This window comes from Dama dama, chromosome X (assembly GCF_033118175.1).
Source record: "Dama dama isolate Ldn47 chromosome X, ASM3311817v1, whole genome shotgun sequence".
NCBI lineage: Eukaryota > Metazoa > Chordata > Mammalia > Artiodactyla > Cervidae > Dama > Dama dama.
The window spans coordinates 90992331-91016805 of NC_083714.1; the positions used below are offsets into that span (position 1 = coordinate 90992331).

At 37.2% G+C, this 24475-nt stretch overlaps 2 protein-coding genes and 1 pseudogene across 2 annotated transcripts in view; 1 reads left to right on the top strand and 2 right to left on the bottom strand.

Annotated features, from left to right (window-relative positions):
* TEX11 (testis expressed 11) overlaps nt 1–24475 on the top strand; it is a 265819-nt gene that overhangs the window by 6459 nt on the left and 234885 nt on the right. Inside the window, exons 2-3 of the mRNA XM_061137613.1 lie at nt 13737–13858; nt 19622–19706. Of these exons, the coding sequence (XP_060993596.1) occupies nt 13737–13858; nt 19622–19706 (207 nt within the window). The remainder of the gene's footprint in view (nt 1–13736; nt 13859–19621; nt 19707–24475) is intronic.
* Nucleotides 3381–3471, bottom strand: LOC133053375 (small nucleolar RNA U3; annotated as a pseudogene).
* Nucleotides 20965–21588, bottom strand: LOC133051913 (large ribosomal subunit protein uL22-like). Its single transcript, XM_061136594.1, has one exon. The coding sequence runs from the start codon at nt 21555–21557 to the stop codon at nt 21003–21005; it is 555 nt and encodes a 184-aa protein (XP_060992577.1). The 5' UTR covers nt 21558–21588; the 3' UTR covers nt 20965–21002.

Sequence of the window (24475 nt, forward strand, 5' to 3'; positions counted from 1 at the left end):
TTTCATATATCAGTAGTTAATCCCTTTTTATTGCTTAGTAGCATTCTACTTAATGACTGGACCACAATTTATCTCTTCATCAGCTAATGGATATTTTTGACTATTATGAATAAGATTACTGTGAATATTCATGTATATGTTTTAAGTGATTTAAGTTTTCATTTCTCTTGAGGAAATTATCTAGAAGTGGATTTGTTGAGATTAAAAAGTGTGTTTTCATATATATGGAATTTAGAAAAATGGTAATGACAACCCTATATGCAAAACAGAAAAAGAGACACAGAAGTACAGAACAGATTTTGAACTCTGTGGGAGAAGGTGAGGGTGGGATGTTTCAAAAGAACAGCATGTATACTATCTATGGTGAAACAGATCACCAGCCCAGGTGGGATGCATGAGACAAGTGCTCGGGCCTGGTGCACTGGGAAGACCCAGAGGAATCAGGTGGAGAGGGAGGTGGGAGGGGGGATCGGGATGGGGAATACGTGTAAATCTATGGCTGATTCATATCAATGTATGACAAAACCCACTGAAATGTTGTGAAGTAATTAGCCTCCAACTAATAAAAAAAAAAAGTGTGTTTTAACCAGGTTTCAACAGTTTTTCTAGAATATTTCCTTTTTGAAAGACAGGTTTTAAAAGGTCTAAATTCTTAACTTAAGAAACAACAACTGGGCTGAGGGGAGTTCCTGAAATGATCCTGCTTGATTCAGAAAGAAAAAGTTCCTCATTTTGACAAGCACCAGGACCATATACAATAGAAGTTGACTTAACATGGGAATAGCAAAAAGTTTGTGTTGTTGAATAGTTGTACCAAGATAATTTAGCCCAATTGTCCTTCTCAATATGAGGGTTATTTCTTCTTAAAGAATGGCAACTTTATCAAGCTTTCCCTTTCCTGTTATTAATTTGGAGACAATTCTCCTTTTTCTAAATTTCTAACATCTTTATGTTTGCTATAATATAAACATCCTTGAGGTCTATTAACATATCCAAATTTTACTTTTTTTCTGTTAAATCTGTGATGACTGTTAAAGAAGTATTGATAGATATTAACAATTCGTATCATTAAATCTTCAGAAGACAATGACAGTATATACTTTAGACCAGCCCTGTCCAATAGAAATATAGTGTGAGCTACAAATGTCATTGGTAGCTGAATATTCAAATTTTGAAGGACTCATGTTGAGGCTGAAGCTCCCAATACTTTGGCCACCTGATGTGAAGAACTGACTCATTGGAAAAGACCCTGATGCTGGGAAAGATTGAGGGCAGGAGGAGAAGGGGACAACAGGGGATGAGATGGTTGGATCACATTGCCGGCTTGATGGACATGAATTTGAGTAAACTCCGGGAGTTGGTGATGTTCAGGGAGGCCTGGTGTGCTGCAGTCCATGGGGTCACAAAGAGTCGGACGTGACTGAACGACTGAACTGAACAAATGTAATTTAAAAATTTCTAGTTGCCACATTTAAAAAGCAGAAACAGGTAGTTATTTTAAATAATACAGTAATAATTTTGATGCCATGTTTTTAGCCCCACATATCTAAAATATTATTTCAGTGTATAATCAGTATCCAAAATAACTGAAATATTTTAGACTGCAGATCTAGACTGAAAATTTTAGTAGGAGAACTCACTTAAGATAATTGACTTTCATTGAATCTTAGAGGACTTGATTCATTTGAAAGCCTCCCTGAACTATTTGTTCCCATTCCTTTAAATGCCACAGTAGGATCCTCAGATTAGGAATGACAGAGTTATTAAGATATGTCCCAAGAGAGTGCCGTGTGTCATGAGCACAGCTTCTGTATGGCCTGTGCAGAAACCTTGTTGATACTCTTGTTGGAGTCACCTGGCATATGCATATTAGGTAGAAATAATATAGTTTATGAAATAAAGAGATGGTATAACTAACAGCATTGAATTTTGTTAATATGCCATACAATGTGTTTCAAGCTCTGGTCCCTATATACCTTTCTAATTGTGTTTTCTGTAACCTTTCTTTACTTTTTTCTCTAGCCATACATAATTGCTTATGATTATTTGAACCCATTGAGCTTTCTACACCTGTATATTTCTCCCTACGTTTGGTATGTTGCCTGGCAATCTCTAAGTGATCCTTCCGGGCCCACCTTAGATAGCACCTCAGTGAAGTCTATCCTGCCATCCCTATATCCCAACTCTCAAATGGGTAGTTACTTAATTCTTCCTTTATACTCCGATAGCATCTTGAACTCACAGCACTTATTTCATATTGTAAGTTTTCTCCTTTTAATTTCTCTTAACAGTGTGATGTACTTGACAGTGTAGAGTTTCACTCATCTTTGTATTCCTAACAGGATGCTTGAGTGAAGTGAAAGTTGCTCAGTCGTGTCCGACTCTTGGTGATCACATGGACTATACAGTCCATGGAATTCTCCAGGCCAGAATACTGGAGTGGGTAGCCTTTCCATTCTCCAGGGGATCTTCCCAACCCAGGGATTGAACCCAGGTCTCCTGCATTGCAGGCGGATTCTTTAACAGCTGAACCACAAGGGAAGCCCAACAGGATGATGCTTAGTATGTGCCTAATATTAAGCATTCAATGAATGTTTGTTGTATTAAATTTTACAAGGAGTCATAGACACCAGCCAAAGCAGGAAGTACAGTTGTGGATTTTGTTCATGCTGTGCTACTAATAGCTTTTATCTTGGACTTTATATATCAATTATAAAATTATCACTTAACCTTCTCTGTATCAATTATAAAATCAATTATTGATAGGTCAATTAATTATAAAATTATAACTTAATTATAAAATTAGAGTGTGTTACTAGAATTTTAAGATGACTTACAGCTCTGAATAGCTGGTTGGTTGGTACCTGTATATACACTTATCTTGAGTGGAAATGTGTTTAAGCTCTTTGGGGAGGGAACTGTGTTTTGTTTACATTATTCTTGGTCTGTTTAACAAAATACTTGATTATCATTAAATGTTTATTGAATTAAACATGTCTATTTCATTCATATAGCCCACAGAGATGCAATACTGTCACCAGGGATGATACTGTGTATTTCTCATGGTGATTTGGAAATGCACATGGGCTCAGATAAGACTTTCCTGTGTTATTCCATCACCATCAAAGGCAGTTCATATGATGCTTAATTGTTTATGACATTTTGCTTAGCAATCCTCTAAATAACTAGGCCATTCTGTTAGGAATGGAAAGGCTAAAGATATCTTGTATGGAAAATTAACCATCATTCGTTTGATTTCATTAAATATTTGACCTCTTTTGCAGGCAAGTTTTATTTTATGTATATTGTGTGTAGTTTACAATAGTGTAGAGATAAGAAACCAAAGAGACAGTTGAATCAACTTAGACATTTTTCTTCCTTCAAAGACCTCTTTGGTAAGAGTTGCTTTCCACGATCAGAGAAACTTCTGTAGTAACAAACTATAGAAATGATCCCTGAAAGTATAGTCTTGGTAAGAGTTGCTTTAATACACTCAGCTTAGCTAACCCATTTTAACCTTCCAGCTGTGTTGTTATAGTCTACTTATTGCATCCCCAGCCTTTCCATGTATTATTATTTCTGGTCTGATTTAGATGTGAATCTACTGGGCAAGTGGCTTAGATAAGTCTGTCTTCAGTGCCTAGTGCATTGTTAACACTATGTACACAAAAGTTAATTAAGTTCTTAGGTAGAAACAGCCTTTGGTACGTTGGTAACTAAAACAAACCAGATCTCACCTGAATAAAAGACTCAGTCAAGAGCAACAGGGCTCAGCTACAATGGGTAAGAGGATGTAATGATAGTAAAACTTATACAGAGACTTTGTAAATCTATACAGATACTTAGGGGTAGGATTGGATGAATTGGCAAGTTAAGTTTGGTTTTTGACCTTCCATTTTGTAGGAGTGTGAAAGAAATAAAATACCAAATTCATTGAAACATTTATACAATGTGCATTTGATTGAAAGGACTGAGTTGTGGCTTTTTGAGATATTCCTCCTACTGCTATAGTTTGTTCAGAGTAAGTATAATTCTACCCTTTAGTCTCTAAAGTTTAGTGCCCTGGATGAGACTGGATGTATTTCCTCACCAGAAGCAAGTTGGAAATTCCTTTTTTGATTAGCATGATCTAGTCATCTCTTGCCTTTTTACCCTCCCTGCTCCCCAGCCAGTTGTCCTCTAAAATTTTATGTACCTGCTTAAGTTTTCTCCAGTCCCTGAGCCAGTTCTGTCTGGAGCAAGAAAGAATAACAGTATTATGAAGTAGGGAAGAGGTTGTTTTGGAATGAAGTCATAGTGGCCATCAGATTTGATATTTAACATGCTATAGGTATACTTTAGGCACCTGTTGAGCTTTATCATTTGTGACTGTCATGATTTTCATGGAGTTAGCCTGCCCTGTATCCTTTCCTAGTTGCTCTCAAGGATGAAGGTTCTGTTCAGAACTACAATACACTGCTGTGAATAATTCTCTTAAAGCTATGGTGCATGCAATTTCATGTGACTTAGGCATTATGATTTACTGATTGGATTCTGTTGTGCCATACCCAGTTCATCAGTTGGGTCCTCCTGGAACATTGCATAAGAAAAATGATTGTCTCTCTGACCATAATATAGGCAGTATGATTTGCAGTGTGATTTTGTCCATCACTAACCTGTTTGTCCAATTTTTTTGCCATGCCCCCTTGACACTATTTTGGACATTTTGACTGTCCTCATTAAAACCAGTCTCTGCTGGGAGATTTTCTTAGCCCACAACAGAATTAAAGTGTAGTACTCTGAATAGTGTTGGCTCATTTATTCTCTCTTTACTATTTTTTAGTTGTCTCAGAGTCCTGGCAAGTCAGTTCTTTCAGGCCTTTCTCAATAGGCCTAGTATAGTGGAAAGTACAGGATTTCATGTTAGAAAGCCTCAGTTCAAGTCCTAGTTTACTACTTCCTCTTTCTGTCAGTTTTAAGAAGTTACTATGCTTTGTTAAATCTCAGTGCCTGTATCTCATGAAATAAAAGTATATTCCAGGACTGCCCCAGTGGTCCAGTGGTTAAAAATCCACTTTGCAGTGCAGGGGATGTGGGTTTGAGCCTTGGACAAGGAACTAAGATCCTACATGCCAAGGAGCAACTAAGCCTGCATGCTGCAATTAGAGAACTGGTATACCACAACTAGAGAGTCTGTGTGCTGCAACTAAGACCCAGCCAAATAAATAAATATTAAAAAAGAAGAAAGTTCTTAAATAATCTCCCTTACAGAGTACATTGATGATTAAATGAGAATGCATATGAAAAAGCTGAGAAACTATATAAAGCACTAGGCAAATGTTAACTTTATTGTCATTTTTCGTCCTTTTCTCACTGAAGCATTTGCAGATAATTATTGTGATTTGGAGTAAAATCTTATCCCTGGAAAGTCTTTGAACTGCTTTGGCTTTTGAATGACTGGTTGAGTTGATGGAGGTCATGGGGAGAGACTTGGCAGGACTGTTGATAGATTTTTTTTCCATGTTGTAACAGAAGCTCCCATCCTCAAGGACAGAGAAATTTTCCCCATACTGTACCTAAAATGCTGTCTACCTAATTAGAATTAATTGGTACAGATTAACGCAGCTGCCTCAATAGAGTGACTCCCCAGCGTTAACTAGGATGAATCTCATTTAAACTAACTGAAATCATATTGTAAATCATAGTTTATTTCAGTAGCCAGGAAGATAATTTAATCATTTTCTTTCAAAATGTACAATCTTGCTTGATATAACCTTAATACAGGATGTTGTCTTCACATCTCAGGAATAGGCTGTATTTATAGAAGCTTTTTTCTGAACTTCTCCCAGAAGAAAGTCTCTCCTTCATAGTGTAACTCTCAACTATTCAGCTATGTGATCTCTATTACTCAGCTTTGCTGACTGCATTTTATCCTAAAGAACTGCAGTGCTGTCATTGCCTCAGCTGCTGTCAGTCAAGTTGCTCAACTGAATGACACTGAAAATACGTTTTGAAAGGATCAGATTATTTTGACAAAGAATGAATTATATAAAACATTAAGAGAACATTCACAAGTCAAAATCACAGTCTCATATACTATGTAACTAGGAGTTATAATTGGTATTCTAATAAAATATCTTAGGATTAAAAAAAATGAAGTCAAATTTAAAAGTTTTATATTGGTTTTTTCTTTTTTTAAAGTTAGTTTTAAATTAGTTTATTTATTTTAATTGGAGGATAAGTATTTTACAATATTGTGATGGTTTTTGCCATAATACATCAACATGAATTGGCCATAGGTATACATGTGTCCTCCTCCTGAAACTCCCTCCCTCTTCTCTCCCCACTGTATCTCTCTTGGTTGTCCCAGAGCCCTGGCTTTGGGTACCCTGCTTCATGCATCAAACTTGCACTGGTCGTCTATTTTAAATATGGTAATGTACATGTTTCAGTGTTATTCTCTCAACTCATCCCACTCTCGCCTTCTCCCACTGAGTCCAAAGTCTGTTCTTTACATCTGTGTCTCCTTTGCTGCCCTGCATGTAGGATCATTGATACCATCTTTCTAAATTCCATATATATGCATTAATATACTGTATTTATCTTTCTCTTTCTGACTTACTTCATTCTATATAATAGGCTCCAGGTTCATCCACCTCATTAGAACTGACTCAAATGTGTTTCATTTTTATAGCTGCGTAATACCCCATTGAGTATATGTACCACAACTTCTTTATCCATTCATCTGCTGATGGAATCTAGGTTGCTTCCATGTCCTAGCTATTGTAAATAGTGCTGCAATGAACATTGGGGTACATGTGTCTCTTTCAATTCTGGTTTCCTCCATATGCCCAGCAGTGGGTTTACTGGGTCGTATGGCAAGCTCTAGTACCAGTGTTTTAAGGAATCTCCACACTGTTCTCCATAGTAGCTGTACCAGTTTGCATTCCCACCAACAGTGTAAGATGCTTCCCTTTTCTCCACACCCTCTCCAGGATTTATTGGTTGTAGACTTTTTGATGATGGTCATTCTGACTGGTGTGAGATGATACCTTATTCTGGTTTTGATTTGCATTTCTCTGGATTGAGTATTGTTGAACATCTTTTCATGTGTTTATTAGCCATTTGTATGTCTTCTTTGGAGAAATGTCTGTTTAGGTCTTTTGCCCACTTTTTGATTGGGGTGTTCTTTTTTCTGATACTGAGCTGCATGAGCTGCTTGTATATTCTGGAGAATAATTTTTTGTCATTTGTTTCCTTTGCTATTATTTTCTCCCATTCCGAGGCCTGTCTTTTTACCTTGCTTATAGTTTCCTTCATTGTGCAAAAGCTTTTAAGTTTAACTAGATCCCATTTGTTTATTTTTGTTTTTATTTCCATTGCTCTGGCAGGTGAGTCATAGAGGATCTTGCTGTGATTTATGTTGGAGAATGTTCTGTCTATGTTTTCCTCTAAGAGTTTTATAATTTCTGGTCTTACATTTAGGTCTTTAATCTATTTTGAGTTTATTTTTGTGTATGATGTTAGAACGTGTTCTTTCATTCTTTTACACGTAGTTGACCAGTTTTCCCAGCACCACTTGTTGAAGAGACTGTATTTTCTCCATTGTATATTTTTGCCTCATTTGTCAATGATAAGGTGTCCATAGGTGCATGGATTTATCTCTGGACTTTCTATTTTGGTCCATTGATTTATATTTCTGTCTTTGTGCCAGTATCATACTTTCTTGATGATTGTAGCTTTGTAGTATAGTCTTAAGTCAGGCAGGTTGATTTCTCCAGTTCCATTCTTTCTTCTCAAGATTGCTTTGGCTATTTGGGGACTTTTGTGTTTCCATACAAATTGTGAAAATATTTGTTCTAGTTCTGTGAAAAATACTGTTGGTAGTTTGATAGGGATTGCATTGAATCTGTGGATTGCTTTGGGTGGTATACTCATTTTCACTATATTGATTCTTTGAATCCAAGAACATGGTGTATTTCTCCATCTGTTGTGTCATCTTTCATTTCTTTCATCAGTGTTTTATAGTTTTCTGTATACAGGTCTTTTGTTTCTTTAGGGAAGTTTATTCCTAAGTATTTTATTCTTTTCATTGCAGTGGTGAATGGTATTGTTTCCTTAATTTCTCTTTCTGATTTTTTTCATTGTTAGCATACAGGAATACAAGGGATTTCTGTGTATTAATTTTATATCCTGTGATTTTACTATATTCACTGATTAGCTCCAGTGGCTTGGACCTGGGAAATGCATGCCACCTTGGGCTGTGGCAGCTCCCGTGTGGTCCATCCACTGTGAGCACATTCACCCCACACATCTCAGCAATGTTTGTTTGCAGTATCCCTTCCCATAGCACAACTGAGCAAGTATATCTGAATAAGTGACCACTTTTGTCTGCTCATGTCAGGGCAGAAATTAGACACTGAAGAGACTTGCAAGCAGAGGAGGCCAACCTAAGCAAAGAAAAGAAGGGGGAACTGCCCCAGAAGTGGCAGGTGCAACAGATTAAAATCCTGCAGTTACGCTGAGACTGCATTTGAGGGGCAACTGTTGACTTTGAGAACAAGTACAAGCTGGAACAAGGGATTATCTGACACTGAAATGACCCCACACTGCCTACAACAGCTCCAGAGAAATTCCTAGATATATTTTTCTATCTTATTATTATTTTTTAAAAGTTTATTATTTCTTTTTATTTTTTATTCTTATTTTTTCCTCTTTTTTAAACTTTCTTCCCCATCCTCTTTTTGTTTTTTTCCTCATACTATCCTAATATGGTTCTTTATGTTCAATTTACTTTCTTTTATATTGTACTTTTAAGAGTCCAATTTTTATCCTAGGTTTTTAATTTTTGCTTTTTGATCTTTTGTTACTAATTTTGTACCTTTAAGAGTTTAATTTCTAATATCCATTTTCACATAGGGATTTGATTACTGGCTTGATTGCCTTTTTCCCTTTTGACTACTCTCCCTTTTCTCCTCCTGGTCGCCTCTATCTCGTTCCTCCCTCTTCTCTATATAACTCTGTGAATCTCTTTGGGTGGTCCTGGCTGTGGAGAGTTGTTTCACCATTAACCTAAGGGTTTTGTCTTTTGCATTGTGTGGACAGAGAAGTCTTGATGCTATTGTCAGAGGTTGGGATTGAAACCCAGAGGCAGGAGGCTCAACTCCAGAACTTTGGACTATCATAGAATTCCTGACCCCAGGGAGTATTTTTCTCTTCTCCATACCTACACTGAGACCAAGCTCCACCCAAGAGTCAGCAAGCTCCAGTGCCAGACACCCCATGATAATGGTTTTTTTCTTTTCAAAAACATTTTAAGAAATCTTTCTAAGTGATATTTGGATTTTTTTAAAACACTTAAAAATTTTTCCTAATTTTTAAAAAATTGTGATATAATTGGCATACAACATTATGTTGGTTTCAAGTGTGCAACATAATGATTCAATACTTGCATATATTACAAAATGATCAGCACAAGAAGTCTATAATTTAACATCCATCACTATACATAGTTAGAAATTTTTTCTTGTGTTGATAAATTTTAAGATTTATTCTTAGCAGTTTTTTAATCTTAGCAATTTAAAAATATACAATAGTTGTCATGCTATACATCACATTCCTATGACCTATTTATTTTATAACTGAAAGTTTGTATCCTTTGATTTCCTTTACCCATTTGGCCCACCCTCTGCCTCCTGCTTCTGGCAATCACCAATCTATTTCCTGTATCTATGGGCTTTATCTTTTTAATGTCTCTATGTATTAGTGAGATCATATAGTATTGGTCTTTCTCCGACTTGTTTCACTTATCATAACACCTTTAAAGTCCATCCATGTTGCAGATGGCAAGATTTCATTCTTTTATGGCTGAATAGCATTCTATTGTATATATTTACCACATTTTCTTTATTCATTCATCCATCGATGGGCACTTAGGTTCTTTCCACGTCTTCAGTTCAGTTCAGTCGCTCACTCATGTCTGACTGCGACCTCATGAACCGCAGCACGCCAGGCCTCCCTGTCCATCACCAACTCCCAGAGTCCACCCAAACCCATGTCCATTGTGTTGGTGATGCCATCCAGCCATCTCATCCTCTGTCATCCCCTTCTCCTCCTGCCCTTAATCTTTTCCAACATCAGGGTCTTTTCAAATGAATCAGCTCTCTGCATCAGGTGGCCAAAGTATTGGGAGTTTCAGCTTCAACATCAGTCTCTCCAATGAACACCCAGGACTGATCTCCTTTAGGATGGACTGGTTTGATCTCCCTGCTGTCCAAGGGACTCTCCAACACCACATTTCAAAAGCATCAATTCTTTGGCGCTCAGCTTTCTTTGTAGTCCAACTTTCACATCCATACATGACTACTGGAAAAACCATAGCCTTGACTAGAAGGACCTTTGTTGGCAAAGTAATGTCTCTGCTCTTTAATATGCTGTCTAGGTTGGTCATAACTTTCCTTCCAAGGAGCAAGCGTCTTTTAATTTCATGGCTGCAATCACCATCTGCAGTGATTTTGGAGCCCAAAAAAATAAAGTCTGACACTGTTTCCACTGTTTCCCCATCTATTTGCCATGAAGTGATGGGACCGGATGCCATGATCTTAGTTTTTTGAATGTTGAGCTTTAAGCCAACTTTTTCACTCTCTTCTTTCACTTTCATCAAGAGGCTCTTTAGTTCTTCACTTTCTGCCATAAGGGTGGTATCATCTGCATGTTTGAGGTTATTGATGTTTCTCCCAGCAATCTTGATTCCAACTTGTGCTTCCTCCAGCCCAGCGTTTCTCATGATGTACTCTGCATATAAGTTAAATAAGCAGGGTGACAATATCCAGCCTTGATGTAGTCCTTTTCCTATTTGGAACCAGTCTGTTGTTCCATGTCCAGTTCTAACTTTTGCTTCCTGACCTGTATACGGTTTCTCAAGAGGCATGTCAGGTGGTCTGCTATTCCCATCTCTTTCAGAATTTTCCACAGTTTATTGTGATCCACACAGTCAAAGGCTTTGGCATAGTCAATAAAGCAGAAATAGATGTTTTTCTGGAACTCTGTTGCTTTTTCAATGATCCAGCAGATGTTGGCAATTTGATCTCTGGTTCCTCTGCCTTTTCTAAAACCAGCTTGAACATCTGGAAGTTCATGGTTCATGTATTGCTGAAGCCTGGCTTGGAGAATTTTGAGCATTACTTTACTAGCATATGAGATGAGTGCAATTGTGAGGTAGTTTGAGCATTCTTTGGCATTACCTTTGGGGTTGGAATGAAAACTTTTTCCAGTCCTGTGGCCACTGCTGAGTTTTCCAAATTTGCTGACATATTGAGTGCAGCACTTTCACAGCATCATCTTTTAGGATTTGAAATAGCTCAACTGGAATTCCATCACCTCCACTAGCTTTGTTCATAGTGATGCTTCCTAAGGCCCACCTTACTTCACATTCCAGGATGTCTGGCTCTAGGTGAGTGTGAGTGATCACACCTTCGTGATTATCTGGGTCATGAAGATCTTTTTTGGACAGTTCTTCTGTGTATTCTTGCCACTTCTTTATGTCTTCTGCTTCTGTTAGGTCCATACGATTTCTGTTCTTTATTGAGCCCATCTTTGCATGAAATGTTCCCTTGGTATCTCTAATTTTCTTGAGATCTCTAGTCTTTCCCATTCTATTGTTTTCCTCTATTTCTTTGCATTGATCACTGAGGAAGGCTTTCTTATCTCTCCTTGCTAGTCTTTGGAACTCTGCATTCAAATGGGTATATCTTTCCTTTTCTCCTTAGCTTTTTGCTTCTCTTCTTTTCACAGCTATTTGTAAGGCCTCCTCAGAGAGCCATTTTGCTTTTTTACATTTCTTTTTCTTGGGGATGGTGTTGCTCCCTCTCTCTTGTACAATATCACGAACCTCTGTCCATAGATCATCAGGCACTCTGTCTATCAGATCTAGACCCTTAAATCGATTTCTCATTTCCACTGTGTAGTCATAAGGGATTTGATTTAGGTCATACCTGAATGGTCTAGGGGTTTTCCCCACTTTCTTTAAGTGTGAATTTGGCAATAAGCAGTTCATGATCTGAGCCACAGTCAGCTCCCAGTCTTGTTTTTGCTGACTGTATAGAGCTTCTCCATCTCTGGCTGCAAAGGATATAATCAGTCTGATTTTGGTGTTGACCATCTGGTGATGTCCATGTGTAGAGTCTTCTCTTCCACGTCTTAGCTATTGTAAATAGTTCTGCAGTGATCATGAGTTTGCACATATCTTTTCAAGTTTAGTTTTTTAATTTTCTTCCGATAAATACCTTGAAGTTGAATCATATGGTAGTTCTGTTTTTAATTTTTTGAGGAACTTTACTGTTTTCCATAGTGACTGCACCAATTTACATTTCCACTGACAGTGCCGAGGCATCCCTTTTCTCTAGATTCCTGCCAAAACTTCTTATTGCTTATCTTTTTATAATGGCCATTCTAACAGGTGTGAGGTGATATCTCATTGTGGTTTTCATTTGCATTTCTTTGATGATTAATGATGTTGAGCTTCTTTTCTTCATGTACCTAGTAGTCTTCACTGTGTTTCCTAAGTTGGATTTTTTGCCATTAAGTTGTCTGATTTCTTTATATGTTTTGGATATTAAGCCCTTATCAGATATATGATTTGCAAATATTTTCTTCTATTCTAAACTTTCGTAAATCTGTTATCAGTATTTTGAGCAAGGCACAATGGTTACCTAATCTTAGATGAATCAAAAAATTTAATATTAGTCTTATTAACTGCTTTATGGGAGTAAGGAAGCTAGAGGTTTTTATTTTCATATGTATCATTACTTGAGGCCTGTGAAATGTATATAATGTATGTTTTCCCTAAAATCTCTGATCATGCAGGGTTCTAAAGATTCTGTGAGCTTTAAAATATATTTGAGTATATTTAAAAATAATTTGCTTTGTGAAGTGGCCATGTGAATCTATTTTTTGATATTTAACAAAGAATTTCATTTAGAAGATTTATTGTTTATTGTAACAGGTTAAAAATCTGTTTATTGTAGCAGATTAAAAATATTCCAGAAGATGCTTTTATTAATATTATTAATGCTCAAAAGCAATGCAAGAGATTCGAGACATGTTGGTTATGGAGACCTCTGTTACACGAGTTTGGAAAAACTTCACTTTTGATAATGTGAAAGGCATCAATTATGGTTATCTGTTATGTTTTAGTTTTTAGGAATTCTGTGGCTTAATGAGGTTCAGCCATATGGAGTCTGGAGCTCAAGTCTGTTTAGAAAATGGTGAACATTTCTACAGATTCAGTAACTGGTTAATGTTGTTCCTAACTGAGCATGTCATTTTTTTCTCAGAAAGTAGGGTCAAGACTTCAGAGTATGTCTGCTTGAATGTATTAATAAGTATCTCAGTTTTACAGGGCATATATCTAAGTCTCCCTTCAGAATTTGTACATTTTGTAGTTTTGAAGACATTGTTAATTTCTATTTTATAGTTTTAAAATGACCTATTAATAACAATACTGTTTGTGAAGTCAATGCATTTTACTTTGAGAATGAGTAATGATGATTAAGTTATAAACAAGTGACTCCCAGGAAGTAGAAAATTTATTTGAAAATTGTACTCTTCTTTTAGCTAAAATAAACTATCTCCAGTTTAGTTTTACTCTAAGGATCATTGAAGTTTCTTCACGCTGTAGGAACAGATTTCAGAATGATTTGCTAGTTTCAGCCAGTGTTGATACTTCACGTCACTTTTATCATTTATTGTTATTTCAGAAGCTGTTGAAAACCTAATTGCAAGAGACGTTACACCTAGCACACATGAGGCAATTGAGAGAATCTTCATGGATATAGGGAATATCAACAGAGAGTCTATGGCTGACATACAGGATTGTCAGGTTGGTATAAAAATAATTCTATGATAAGTTTTTTTATGATAAGTTTTCATGATTCACTGTTTTAATTAATGTATAAATAATCTTCATGATTAACATGAAATCTAAATACATAGAAATCAATGGAAAAATGTCTCAAATTTAATATGTGCTATTTAACCTCTCTAGGCTTCACTCTTATATGTTAAAAGGAGAACAATAAAACCCACCTCCCAACGTTGTTATGAATAGTGAACAAAATAACATATTTAAGGTCCTGGGTTGTTGTTGTTCAGTCGCTAAGTCGTGTCTGACTTTATGACTCATGGACTGTGGCATGCCAGGCTCCCGTGTCCTTCACTGTCTCCTGGAGTTTGTTCAGATTCATGTCCTCTGAGTCTGTGATGCTATCTAACCGTCTCATTCTCTCCTGCCCCCTTCTCCTATAGCTTTCAGTCTTTCAGGGCCTTTTCTAATGAGTCGGCTCTTTGAATGAGGTGGCCAAAGTACTAGAGCATCAGCTTCAGCATCATTACATTCAGGGTTGGTTTCCTTTAAGATTAACTGGTTTGATCTCCTTGCAGGCCAAGGGACTCTCAAGAGTCTTCTCCAGCACCACAGTTTGAAAGCATCAGTTCTTCAGCGCTCAGCCTTCTTTATGGGTCCAGGAGTCACACCTGTACATGATTACTGGAAAAACCATAGCTTTGACTATATAGACCTTTGTTGGCAAAGTTATGTCTCTGCTTTTAATATGCTGTTGAGATTTGTTATATAGCTTTTATTCCAAGGAGCAAGCATCTTCTAATTTCATGGCTGTGTTCACCATCCACAGTGATTTTGGAGCCCCTTCTACGTGCCATGAAGTGATGGGACCAGATGCCATGATCTTAGTTTTTTGAATTAAGCCAGCTTTTTCACTTTCCTCTTTCACCCTCATCAAGAGGCTCTTTAGTTTTTCTCTTTCTGCCATTAGGGTGGTGTCATCTGCTTATCTGAGATTGTTGATATTTCTCCTGGCAGTCTTAATTCCAGCTTGTGATTAATTCAGCCCTACATTTTGCATGATGTACTCTGCATGTAAGTTAACAGGGTGACAATATACAGCCTTGTCATACTCCTTTCTCAGTTTTGAACCAGTCAGTTGTTCCATGTCCAGTTGTAATTGTTACTTCTCGCCTGCATACAAGTTTCTCATGAGACAGGTAAGATGGTCTAGTATTCCTATCTCTTTAATAATTTTCCACAGTTGTGATTAACACAGTCAAAGGCTTTAGCATAGTCAATGAAGCAGAAGATGTTTTTCTAAAATTCCCTTGCTTTCTGTTTGATCCAACAGATGTTGGCAATTTGATCTCTGGTTCCTTTGCTTTTTCTAAACCCATCTTGTACATAGTAGTTAGTCACTTAATAGTAATTCTCTTTTCCTTCCTTTTGCAGTAAAATAAGAAACTACCTAGTAGTGGGGAACTCAGTTGAATATAAACCTTCGGAGGTAGTGCTTTTTTGGGGGGGAGGGTATTTTTTTTCCTAGTGTTTAATTGGAAGTCTGTCACTTAATTTTGAAATTGCCTTGAGGTTCTGAAATGAGGTTCTGAAACATTTTGAAAATGTTTACCTTGGGCAGATCCTTCCATTTAGGTGATTGTACAAATGGAAAGGTGAGAAGAAAGTTTATTGTAAATATCTTTTATGTGAAGGACACAGCAACCCACTCCAGTATTATTGAATGGAGAATCCCATGGGCAGAGGAGCCTGGAAGGCTATAGTCCACGGGGTCGCAAAGAATCGGACATGACTGAGTGACTAACACACACACACACACGTATGTAGCTTATATATTATTCATATGCCATATAATTTACCCAATTCTACATTTCAATAATTTTTAGTATTTCACAGAGTTGTATACTCATCACCAAAGTGAACTTTAGAACATTTTCATCACCCCAGAAAGAAACACCCTCTCTGTTTCCTTCTCTCTTCTCCAGCTCTAGACAGCTTCTAATCTACTTTCTGTCCCTATGGATTTGCCTATTCTGGACATATTATATAAATGGAATTATACAATATGTGGTCTTTTGGGACTGACTTCTTTCACGTGAAAGTGAAAGTGCAAGTTGCTCAGTTGTGTCAGACTCTTTGCGACCCCCAGGCCAGAATACTGGAGTGGGTAGCCTTTACCTTTTCCAGGGGATCTTCCCTTAGCATAATGTTTTCAAAGTTCTTGCATGTTGTAGCATGTATCTGTAACTCATTACCTTTTATGGCTGAATAATATTTCATTCTTTGACTGTGTCACATTTTGTATATTCATTCATCTGTTGATGAACATTTGGGCTGTTTATACCTTTTGGCTGCTATAAATAATGTTGATATGGCACTATTTACAATATCTACGACATGCAAGCAACCTAGATGTCCACTGACAGATGAATGGATAAGGAAGTTGTGGTACATGTACACAAAGGAATATTGTTGTTGTTCAGTCACTAAGTCATTTCTGACTCTTTGCAACTCCATGGACTGTAGCACACCACCACTCCCTGTTCCTCACTATCTCCCAGAGTTTGCCCAAGTTCATGTCCATTGAATTGGTGATGCTATCCAACCGTCTCATCCTCTGCCACCCTTTTTTTTTTTCCTCTGCCACCCTTTTCTTTTGCTTTCAATCTTTCCCAGCATCACAGTTCATCAATAATGGAATATTATTCAGCTATAAAAAGGAATGCATTTGAGTCAGTTCTAATGAGGTGGATCAACCCAGAGCCTATTATACAGAGTGAAGTAAGTCAGAAAGAGAAAGACAGATATCGTGTATTAATGCATATATATGGAATCTAGAAAGATAGTATTGATGATCCTATTTACAGGGCAGCAAAGGAGACACAGACTTTGCTGTTTGTGTCTAAAAATAGACTTCTGGACACAGTGAGGGAAGGACAGGGTGAGATGATTTGAGAGAATAGCATTGAAACATATACGCTAGTATATGTAAAATAGATAGCCAGTGGGAGTTGGATGTATTGCGCAGAAAACCCAAAGCTGGTGCTCTGTGATAACTTAGAGGGGTGGGATGGGGAGGGAGGTGGGAGGAGGGGTCAAGAGGGAGGGGACATATATATACACGTATGGCCAGTTCATGTTGATGTATGGCAAAAACCATCACAATATTGTTAAGTAATTATCCTCTAATTAAAGTATTAATCCAAGTAAAAAAAAGCCCTGCTGATATTTTAATAAGGATTATATTAAATCCATGTATAAATCTGAGGAGAATGAATGTCTTAAAAGTAATGCTGCTATGAACATTCGTGTACAGGTTTTACATATTTTAAAAAATTTATTTTTTAATTGAAGGATAATTGCTTTACAGAAATTTTGTTGGTTTCTGTCATTTCTTCTAGGTATGTACCTAAGAGTGAATTTGCTGGTCATATAGTAACTCTGTTTTATTTTTGAGGAACTGCTGGATTGTTTTCCAAACAATAAAATTACCATCTTAACTATTTTTAAATGTAAAATTCAGTAGTATCAAGACATTTACATCATTGTGCAACCAATTCCTGAACTTTTTTCATCTTGAAAAACTGAAATTCTATACCTGTTAAATAACAACTTCATTTTCCTTTTCCCCAGACTCTGTCAACCACCATTCTGCTTTCGATCTCCATAAGTTTGACTACTCTTGGTACCTCTTATAAGTGGAATCATAACAGTATTTATTGTTTTGTGACTTGAGGTACCTCTTTATAAGTGGAATCATAACAGTATTTATTGTTTTGTGACTCGAGTATTTATTGTTTTATTGTGTGGACTTTAGTAGTTGTGGCATGCAGGCTTAGTTGTCCTGAGAAATGTAGACCCTTCCTGGACCAAGAATCAAACCTATGTCCCCTGTGTTGGCAGGTGGAGTCAACCACTGGGCCACCAGGGAAGTCCATGATCACTATCTTAAATGACTGAATAATATTCCATCTAGTAGATTTATCATAATTCATCTATATATTTCTTTATTACTGAGTATTTATATTGTTCTTAATTTTTCGCTATTGTAAATAATGATATGAGGAACACTATTAAGTGCAGAGATTATCCCCTCCGTATTTTAGATTATTTCAGTAAAACAATTACTGTGTCAAAAGATAAGAACATTTTTTGGCTCTTTTTACATATTGTTAAATTGCTTTCCAAAATACCAAAAAGGCACCTTCTTTAAGTTGCTTTATCCTGGATGTTTATATTTCCCCCTAAATACCATTTGTTCTTCTGGGAAATTTTGAGTCAAATATTAGCTCCATGTACTTTTGATGAAACATATCAAATAATACTTCATGTGAGAGTCATCATTAGGTCAGTTGTGGCATGGGGATACTATGTGAGAGAGATGGAGGTGAGCATGATAATTAGCTACAGAATAGTTAGTGAAATGATGGCCATGCCAAATAAATAATCTGTCTAAAGGGGAGCTCATCAGGGAAATTTGAAACCGTAGGGGGAAAAAGTGGCACTGGAGAAAATAAACTAATAAACTAAAATACAATTGTGTACCATTATTGTACACAAACTGAGTTTAAATTTTTTTCCATTTATTATTCCTCTTAGTCATTTGCTATCAATATGTTTATGATAAGAATGGTAGGTATATAACTTTTATTGTAGTCACTATAGCACACTGGGAAATTTAGGCCTGAGCTGTGTCATACTGGTCTCAGGCAGTTGATCCTCACCCAAGATCAACTATTGTCTCTAGAGATCTCTTGCCAGAAGCCAACTTATTGCAGATTTTATTCTTGTGATGCTATGAGATTGATTGATTTTTTCATCTGGTTGACTAGGTTCCACCTGAAAAAAAGATAAACCCCAAAAGAAGCTGCCAAAATATTTGCTTCCCTTGTTCCTAGAACAGGACATAGTAAAATGAATCTTAGTATTTGAATATGTATTCTTTACTTACCACTTTGGTAGGTAATGTGAGTGCTACATAAATTGGGTAAGATACGATCTTTGATACCAAGAAGCCTAGTTGGGAAATAAGAGTAACAACAAAAACAAAGGATAAATGATACAATGAATAATTAATTGTTCAGTTATGTGAAACTTAGTGAATACAAGGATTCAAAGAAGAGAAAGATAATGAAGAATGTAGTGGTTGTTGAAAATTTCATGTATGTTCTTGGTGAGGTTGAATTTGAATTTGAATTACATAAAGATAAGGGGAGGAGGTATATCTGGTGAAGCCAACAGTATGAATTTCTTGTTGTTTAGTCACTAAGTTGTGTCCTACTCTTTCCAGCCCCATGGACTGCAGCAAGCCAGGCTCCCCTGTCCTTCACTATCTCCTGAAGTTTGCTCAAATTCATGTCCAACGAATCGGTGATGCCATCCAACCATCTCATCCTTTGTTGCCCCCTTCTCCTCCTGCCCTCAATCTTTGCCAGCATCAGGGTCTTTTCCAGTGAGTTGGCTCTTCACATCAGGTGGCCAAAGTATTGGAGCTTCAGCATCAGCAACAGTCCTTCCAGTGAATATTCAGGGTTGATTTACTTTAGGACTGACTGGTTTGTATGAATAAAGGTACACAGACAGGAATGAACAAGTTGTATTGATAGGACAGTGATATAATTACTCTGATGGTAAGTTTTTGGGAGAAAAGGTAAAATGAGACTAGGTTATGGAGCACCTGTAAATAACCCACAATAGTCACATAAATGTGAAACATGCAAGAAAGAAAATATCATTGGAAGCAGACAGTATTTTAACTAAGAAAATGTTTCTGTTGCACAGATTGAAGAAATGGCAGTAAACCTGTGGAACTGGGCAGTTACCAAGAAAACAGGTTTGGTGATAACTGAAGAACAGAAAGCTAAATGTACGTATACGTTTTGTAACTCATACTATGAGGAATATTCTTATTGTACATCAGATTGTGTTCCTGTAGTTTAAATATTTTGATCAGTTCTTAGATACATATTTGTTGAAAGAAAATTAAACAAAACAATCCTTAGACCATAGTTTCTTGAGCAAACCCTGCCTTGGTTTTGTGGTTTTTCAGAGGTTAGCTCTTTATTCATAGAAATTTAAAAGCTTCACTGCAGAAATAGTCTGGTGTTGAACAAAAAAGATGATTAAAAATGAGGCGGGGAAAATGAGAACTTGAAGAAATGTCAAAGGACATGGATTATTTCTCCAGAGAAGAGATGATCAGAATCTTCTGGATTCTAAAGAACCATCAAATAGTAGATTCTCTTCTCCATTAAGAAAATAATGAAAAAATGTTGCTGTGTGAGGAATTTAGATTGAAAAAAATCTGTAAAGAATAGTTTCTTCATGAGGTGGGTTGATAAACATTGGACTGAGTTACTGAGGAAAATTATAGAAGTTTTTGTGAGAGCAAATAAGAATAACAACTGAAAAAACTCCCAAACCATATTCATCTGCTTGGATGTATTAAATGTGATCCACTGCCTGGCAGAGTATGAGCACTTTAGCTAAATGGGCAGGATCTAGTGTGCTGACAGTTACTGATTTCCAACAAGGATGGTGACAGTTAATGCATTTATAGAAAGTATATTGCCTCATTATAAAGAATATGTTGAGGCAACCTGTCAAAAGGTGACTCTCTGGAGTACTTTGCTTTGTAGACAAATGAATTTTGTCTGTATGCAACAAATTAAATATTTATCTGTATGAATATAAAGCAAACTGTATACAATTTCAGTGTAGGTATTGGGTACTTAGTGGTTAGTATAGTCAATAATATACTTACTTATTAGCCCACTCTTCTATTAAGATGTTTAGAGAACAGTTCTGTCTCTTTAACTCTCAGATATATGTTGATATCATTGCTCCTAGAAGGCTTAGATCCTGGAGTTGTGAGGAGGGAAGAATTGGAAATTCATCTGTGGGAGAAACCTACTGCACAGATGAATTGTGTGATTTAAAAATGGGTTAATTCTAAACTCCCATTCTGCATATCAAGGGACACTGCTCTGGCTGTTTTTCACTTCTTGCCCAATAGTGGGGATTTGGTAGATGAAGTGGGAGCTGCAGCCCTAGGACCTTTCCTAATGTACTGACTCTGCAGTTCTTAGATATTTGGGTGCTTGTTATGTGTACAGTACTTTTTTTTTTTTTTACTTTTATTTGCATTTATTTTCTGCGGCATTTATTCCCGGGCCATAAGTTTTTGTTTCTTCAGTTTCTTCAGGGATATCTTTTTCTTCTGTGCAACCTCCTCTTCTGGTTTAGGAACAATCTGTTCTTTTTCAGTAAGGATCATCTCAATGTGGCAGGGAGAGCTCATGTAGGGGTTGATCCGACCGTGAGCTCTGTAAGTCCTGCGCCTCATCTTGGGGGCTTTGTTCACTTGGATGTGCTCAATGACCAGAGAATCTACATCTAAGCCCTTAAGTTCAGCATTACTCTCTGCATTTTTGAGCATGTGTAGTAAAAATTCAGCACTCTTTTTGGGCCACCGACCCTGCGTCCAGCCCCACTGTTTGGCCTGTGCACACCTACCAACTCCACCATTGTAACGACGGAATGGCACACATTGCTTCTTTAAAGTGACATCCTTCAGATACTTGGTGGCTTTTCGGATATGCATACCCTTTATGGCCTGGGCAGTCTCACAAGTGTTCTTAAAGTGAACACGAAGATTTGAACCTCTTGATTTGCATGATTTTGTGGGGTTTTCTGGGTCTAGTGAATAGCGCACCATTTTTAAGGGTCAGCTCAGGCCGCTTACCGGAAAAAAGCTACAGTACTTTTAAGATTCAGTGGAATACAGGATGTAGTGCAGGAAGCATCTGGTTTAAAAAAAATTTTATTCTCAAAATACGTTGATTGGTTGGAAGATATTTTGTCTCAAAAACAAATTCAATGTGCCTGGATTATGTTATGTGATCAAAAAAGTCATTAAAGACTTATGCACTATAATTTTTTATTATTGGGAAGGATTATGGAACAATGGACAGAAATAGTAAAGCGAGAAGTAGAGGAATGACTTGTAAACTTTAGTTTTAGATCTGTTGTATTTGAGGTGACTGTAAAGTTAGAGATGTGAGACTGGAGCTTGTGTAAATGGTTGGGCTGCCTACAGATTTGATAGTTACTCACATGGAGGTGATTGTTGAAGCCACACAAGTTGTTGAATTCTTGGAGGGAGAAAAGAAAGAACATTGGTTCTTAAATATTCGTATAAGTGAGAGTCCCTTGTGGAGCCTTTTTCAAATACAGATGCCGAGGTCCCATCATTGGAGGTTTTGATTTTGGGGTTTAGGAGGAATTCTGGGCATGTCTATACTTTGAAAAAATTTCTTAGGAATTTTCATGCACAGCAAAATTTAAGAACGAATGGTGTTGAGAGAATAGTGAGATTTTAACCTTAATTCTTCCAGTTAAGTAAAAGAAGTGAAAGAGCAAGGATAGGAGACATAAAAGGGATAGTCAAAATATTCTAGAGGAGACTCATTATCCACTTCAGTTCAGTCATTCAGTTGTGTCTGACTCTGCAACCCCATGGACTGCAGCACGTCAGGCTTCCCTGTCCATCGCTAGCTCCCGGAACTTGCTCATACTCATGTCCATCAAGTCAGTGATGTCATCCAACCATCTCATCCTCTGTCGTCCCCTTCTCCTCCCACCTTCAATCTTGCCCAGCATCATGGTCTTTTCCAATGAGTCAGTTCTTCACATCAGGTGGCCAAAGTATTGAAGCTCCAGCTTCAACATCAGTCCTTCCAATGAATATTCAGGACTGATTTCCTTTAGGACTGACTGGTTTGATCTCCTTGCAGTCCAAGGAACTCTCAAGAGTCTTCTCCAACACCACAGTTCAAAAGCATTGATTCTTTGGCGCTCAGCTTTCTTTATGGTCCAACTCTCAGATCCATACATGACTACTGGAAAAACCATAGCTTTGACTAGATGGACATTTGTCGGCAAAATAATGTCTCTGCCTTTTAATAATGCTGTCTAGGTTTGTCATAGCTTTTCTTCTAAGGAGCAAGGGTCTCTTAATTTCATGGCTGCAGTCACCATCTGCAGTGATTTTGGAGCCCAAGAAAATAAAGTCTGTCCCTGTTTCCATTGTTTCTCCATCTATTTGCCATGGAGTGATGGGACTGGATGCCATGATCTTAGTTTTTTGAATGTTGAGTTTTAAGCCAGCTTTTTCACTCTTCTCTTTCATTTTCATCAAGCAGCTCTTCAGTTCCTCTTCGCTTTCTGCCATAAGGGTGGTGTCATCTGCATATCTGAGGTTATTGATATTTCTCTCAGCAATCTTGATTCCAGCTTGTGCTTCATCCAGCCCGGCATTTCACATGATGGACTCTGCATATAAGTTAAATAAGCACTACCCACTTATTGAGTACATACTCCTTTATAGGGTTGTCAAACCATGTTATGGCAGGCAGTAGGTAAAAGGGACAAGGTAAGACTCCAGAATGAAAATACCAGGCACATTATTCTTGAGGATTTAGAAAAGAATGGATTAAAGCGAAATAAACAGGACAAATAAAGAATTTACAAGTGCTAGCAGATGCAAATCTATGTTTTGTGTAAAGTTAGAGATGTGACAAAAAATCTTTGTTTTGTGTAAAGTCGGTCAACAAGCACCTAACTAGGATATTTATAGTATAGTGGGCCAAGAACAGGCTGATGAGAAGATGAGGATAGAGCAACAGCATCAAAGAAAACATCTTTATACTGAAATAGCATTCTGTCTTAGCCTCAGCTGCTTTTGGTCAGAAGGCTTAATGGTGATAATTATACACACCTGGATCAAGAATGTAGGCCTGGAGCAAATTTCTTAGACTAAGACATTTCCCACAGAGGGACACTGCTTCATGCTGAACTAGGATAGAGTGAGGTGAAGGAAGTGGTAGTTTTCAAAAAGGTTATGATCATTGGGAAATGTTGCTGTGAAGTCAAGAAAGCTGATCTTTGTGAGTGCAGCTTTAGTAAAATGATAATGAAGCCTAACAGATTGCAGGACATTAGGCAAAAGAGGGAGCAGTAATAAAATTGAGATAGTAGGTCATTCAATTCATGAAATTTTGAGACTTCCCTGGTGGTCCTTGTTAAGAACCACCTTGCAATGCAGGGGACATGGGTTTGATCCCTGATCGGGGAACTAAGATCCCACAAGCCTGCACCGCAACTAGAGAGACCACATACCTTAATCACAAGACCCTGAGTGCTGCAAATTAAGACCTGATGCAGCCAAATAAATTAATTTAAAAAAAAGTTTGGCAATGAGAGGAAGAGGTGAAATGAGATGGAAGCTTGAAGCGCAGTGGAATTAATTGAATTTTTTCAAAGAAGGGAAGTGGATATATTTGAAGGTAGAGGGGAAGGAATAGAGAGGGAAGCACCGAAGATATCTTTGGAGAGGGGAAATCATTGAGAGATCAGGGTTGTTGAGAATACTGAAAAATTAGTAAACTGAATAAAAAAGAAACATTTTCAAAACTGGAAAGGCCAGACAATGTAAATATATGTTTAGAAATTATTTTACTGTTAAGATTTTTTCCAGAAACAAATTTGTTGAGGGAATGAATAAATTTTACATTTTGTGATGGTTAATAAAAATTTGATTACTTCAATTACCCTGAAATTTAAGCTGGGCAAATC

What these genes read in the sequence shown, in the direction of transcription:
- LOC133051913 (XM_061136594.1), bottom strand. Translation starts at nt 21,557, where the DNA reads ATGGTGCGCTATTCACTAGACCCAGAAAACCCCACAAAATCATGCAAA.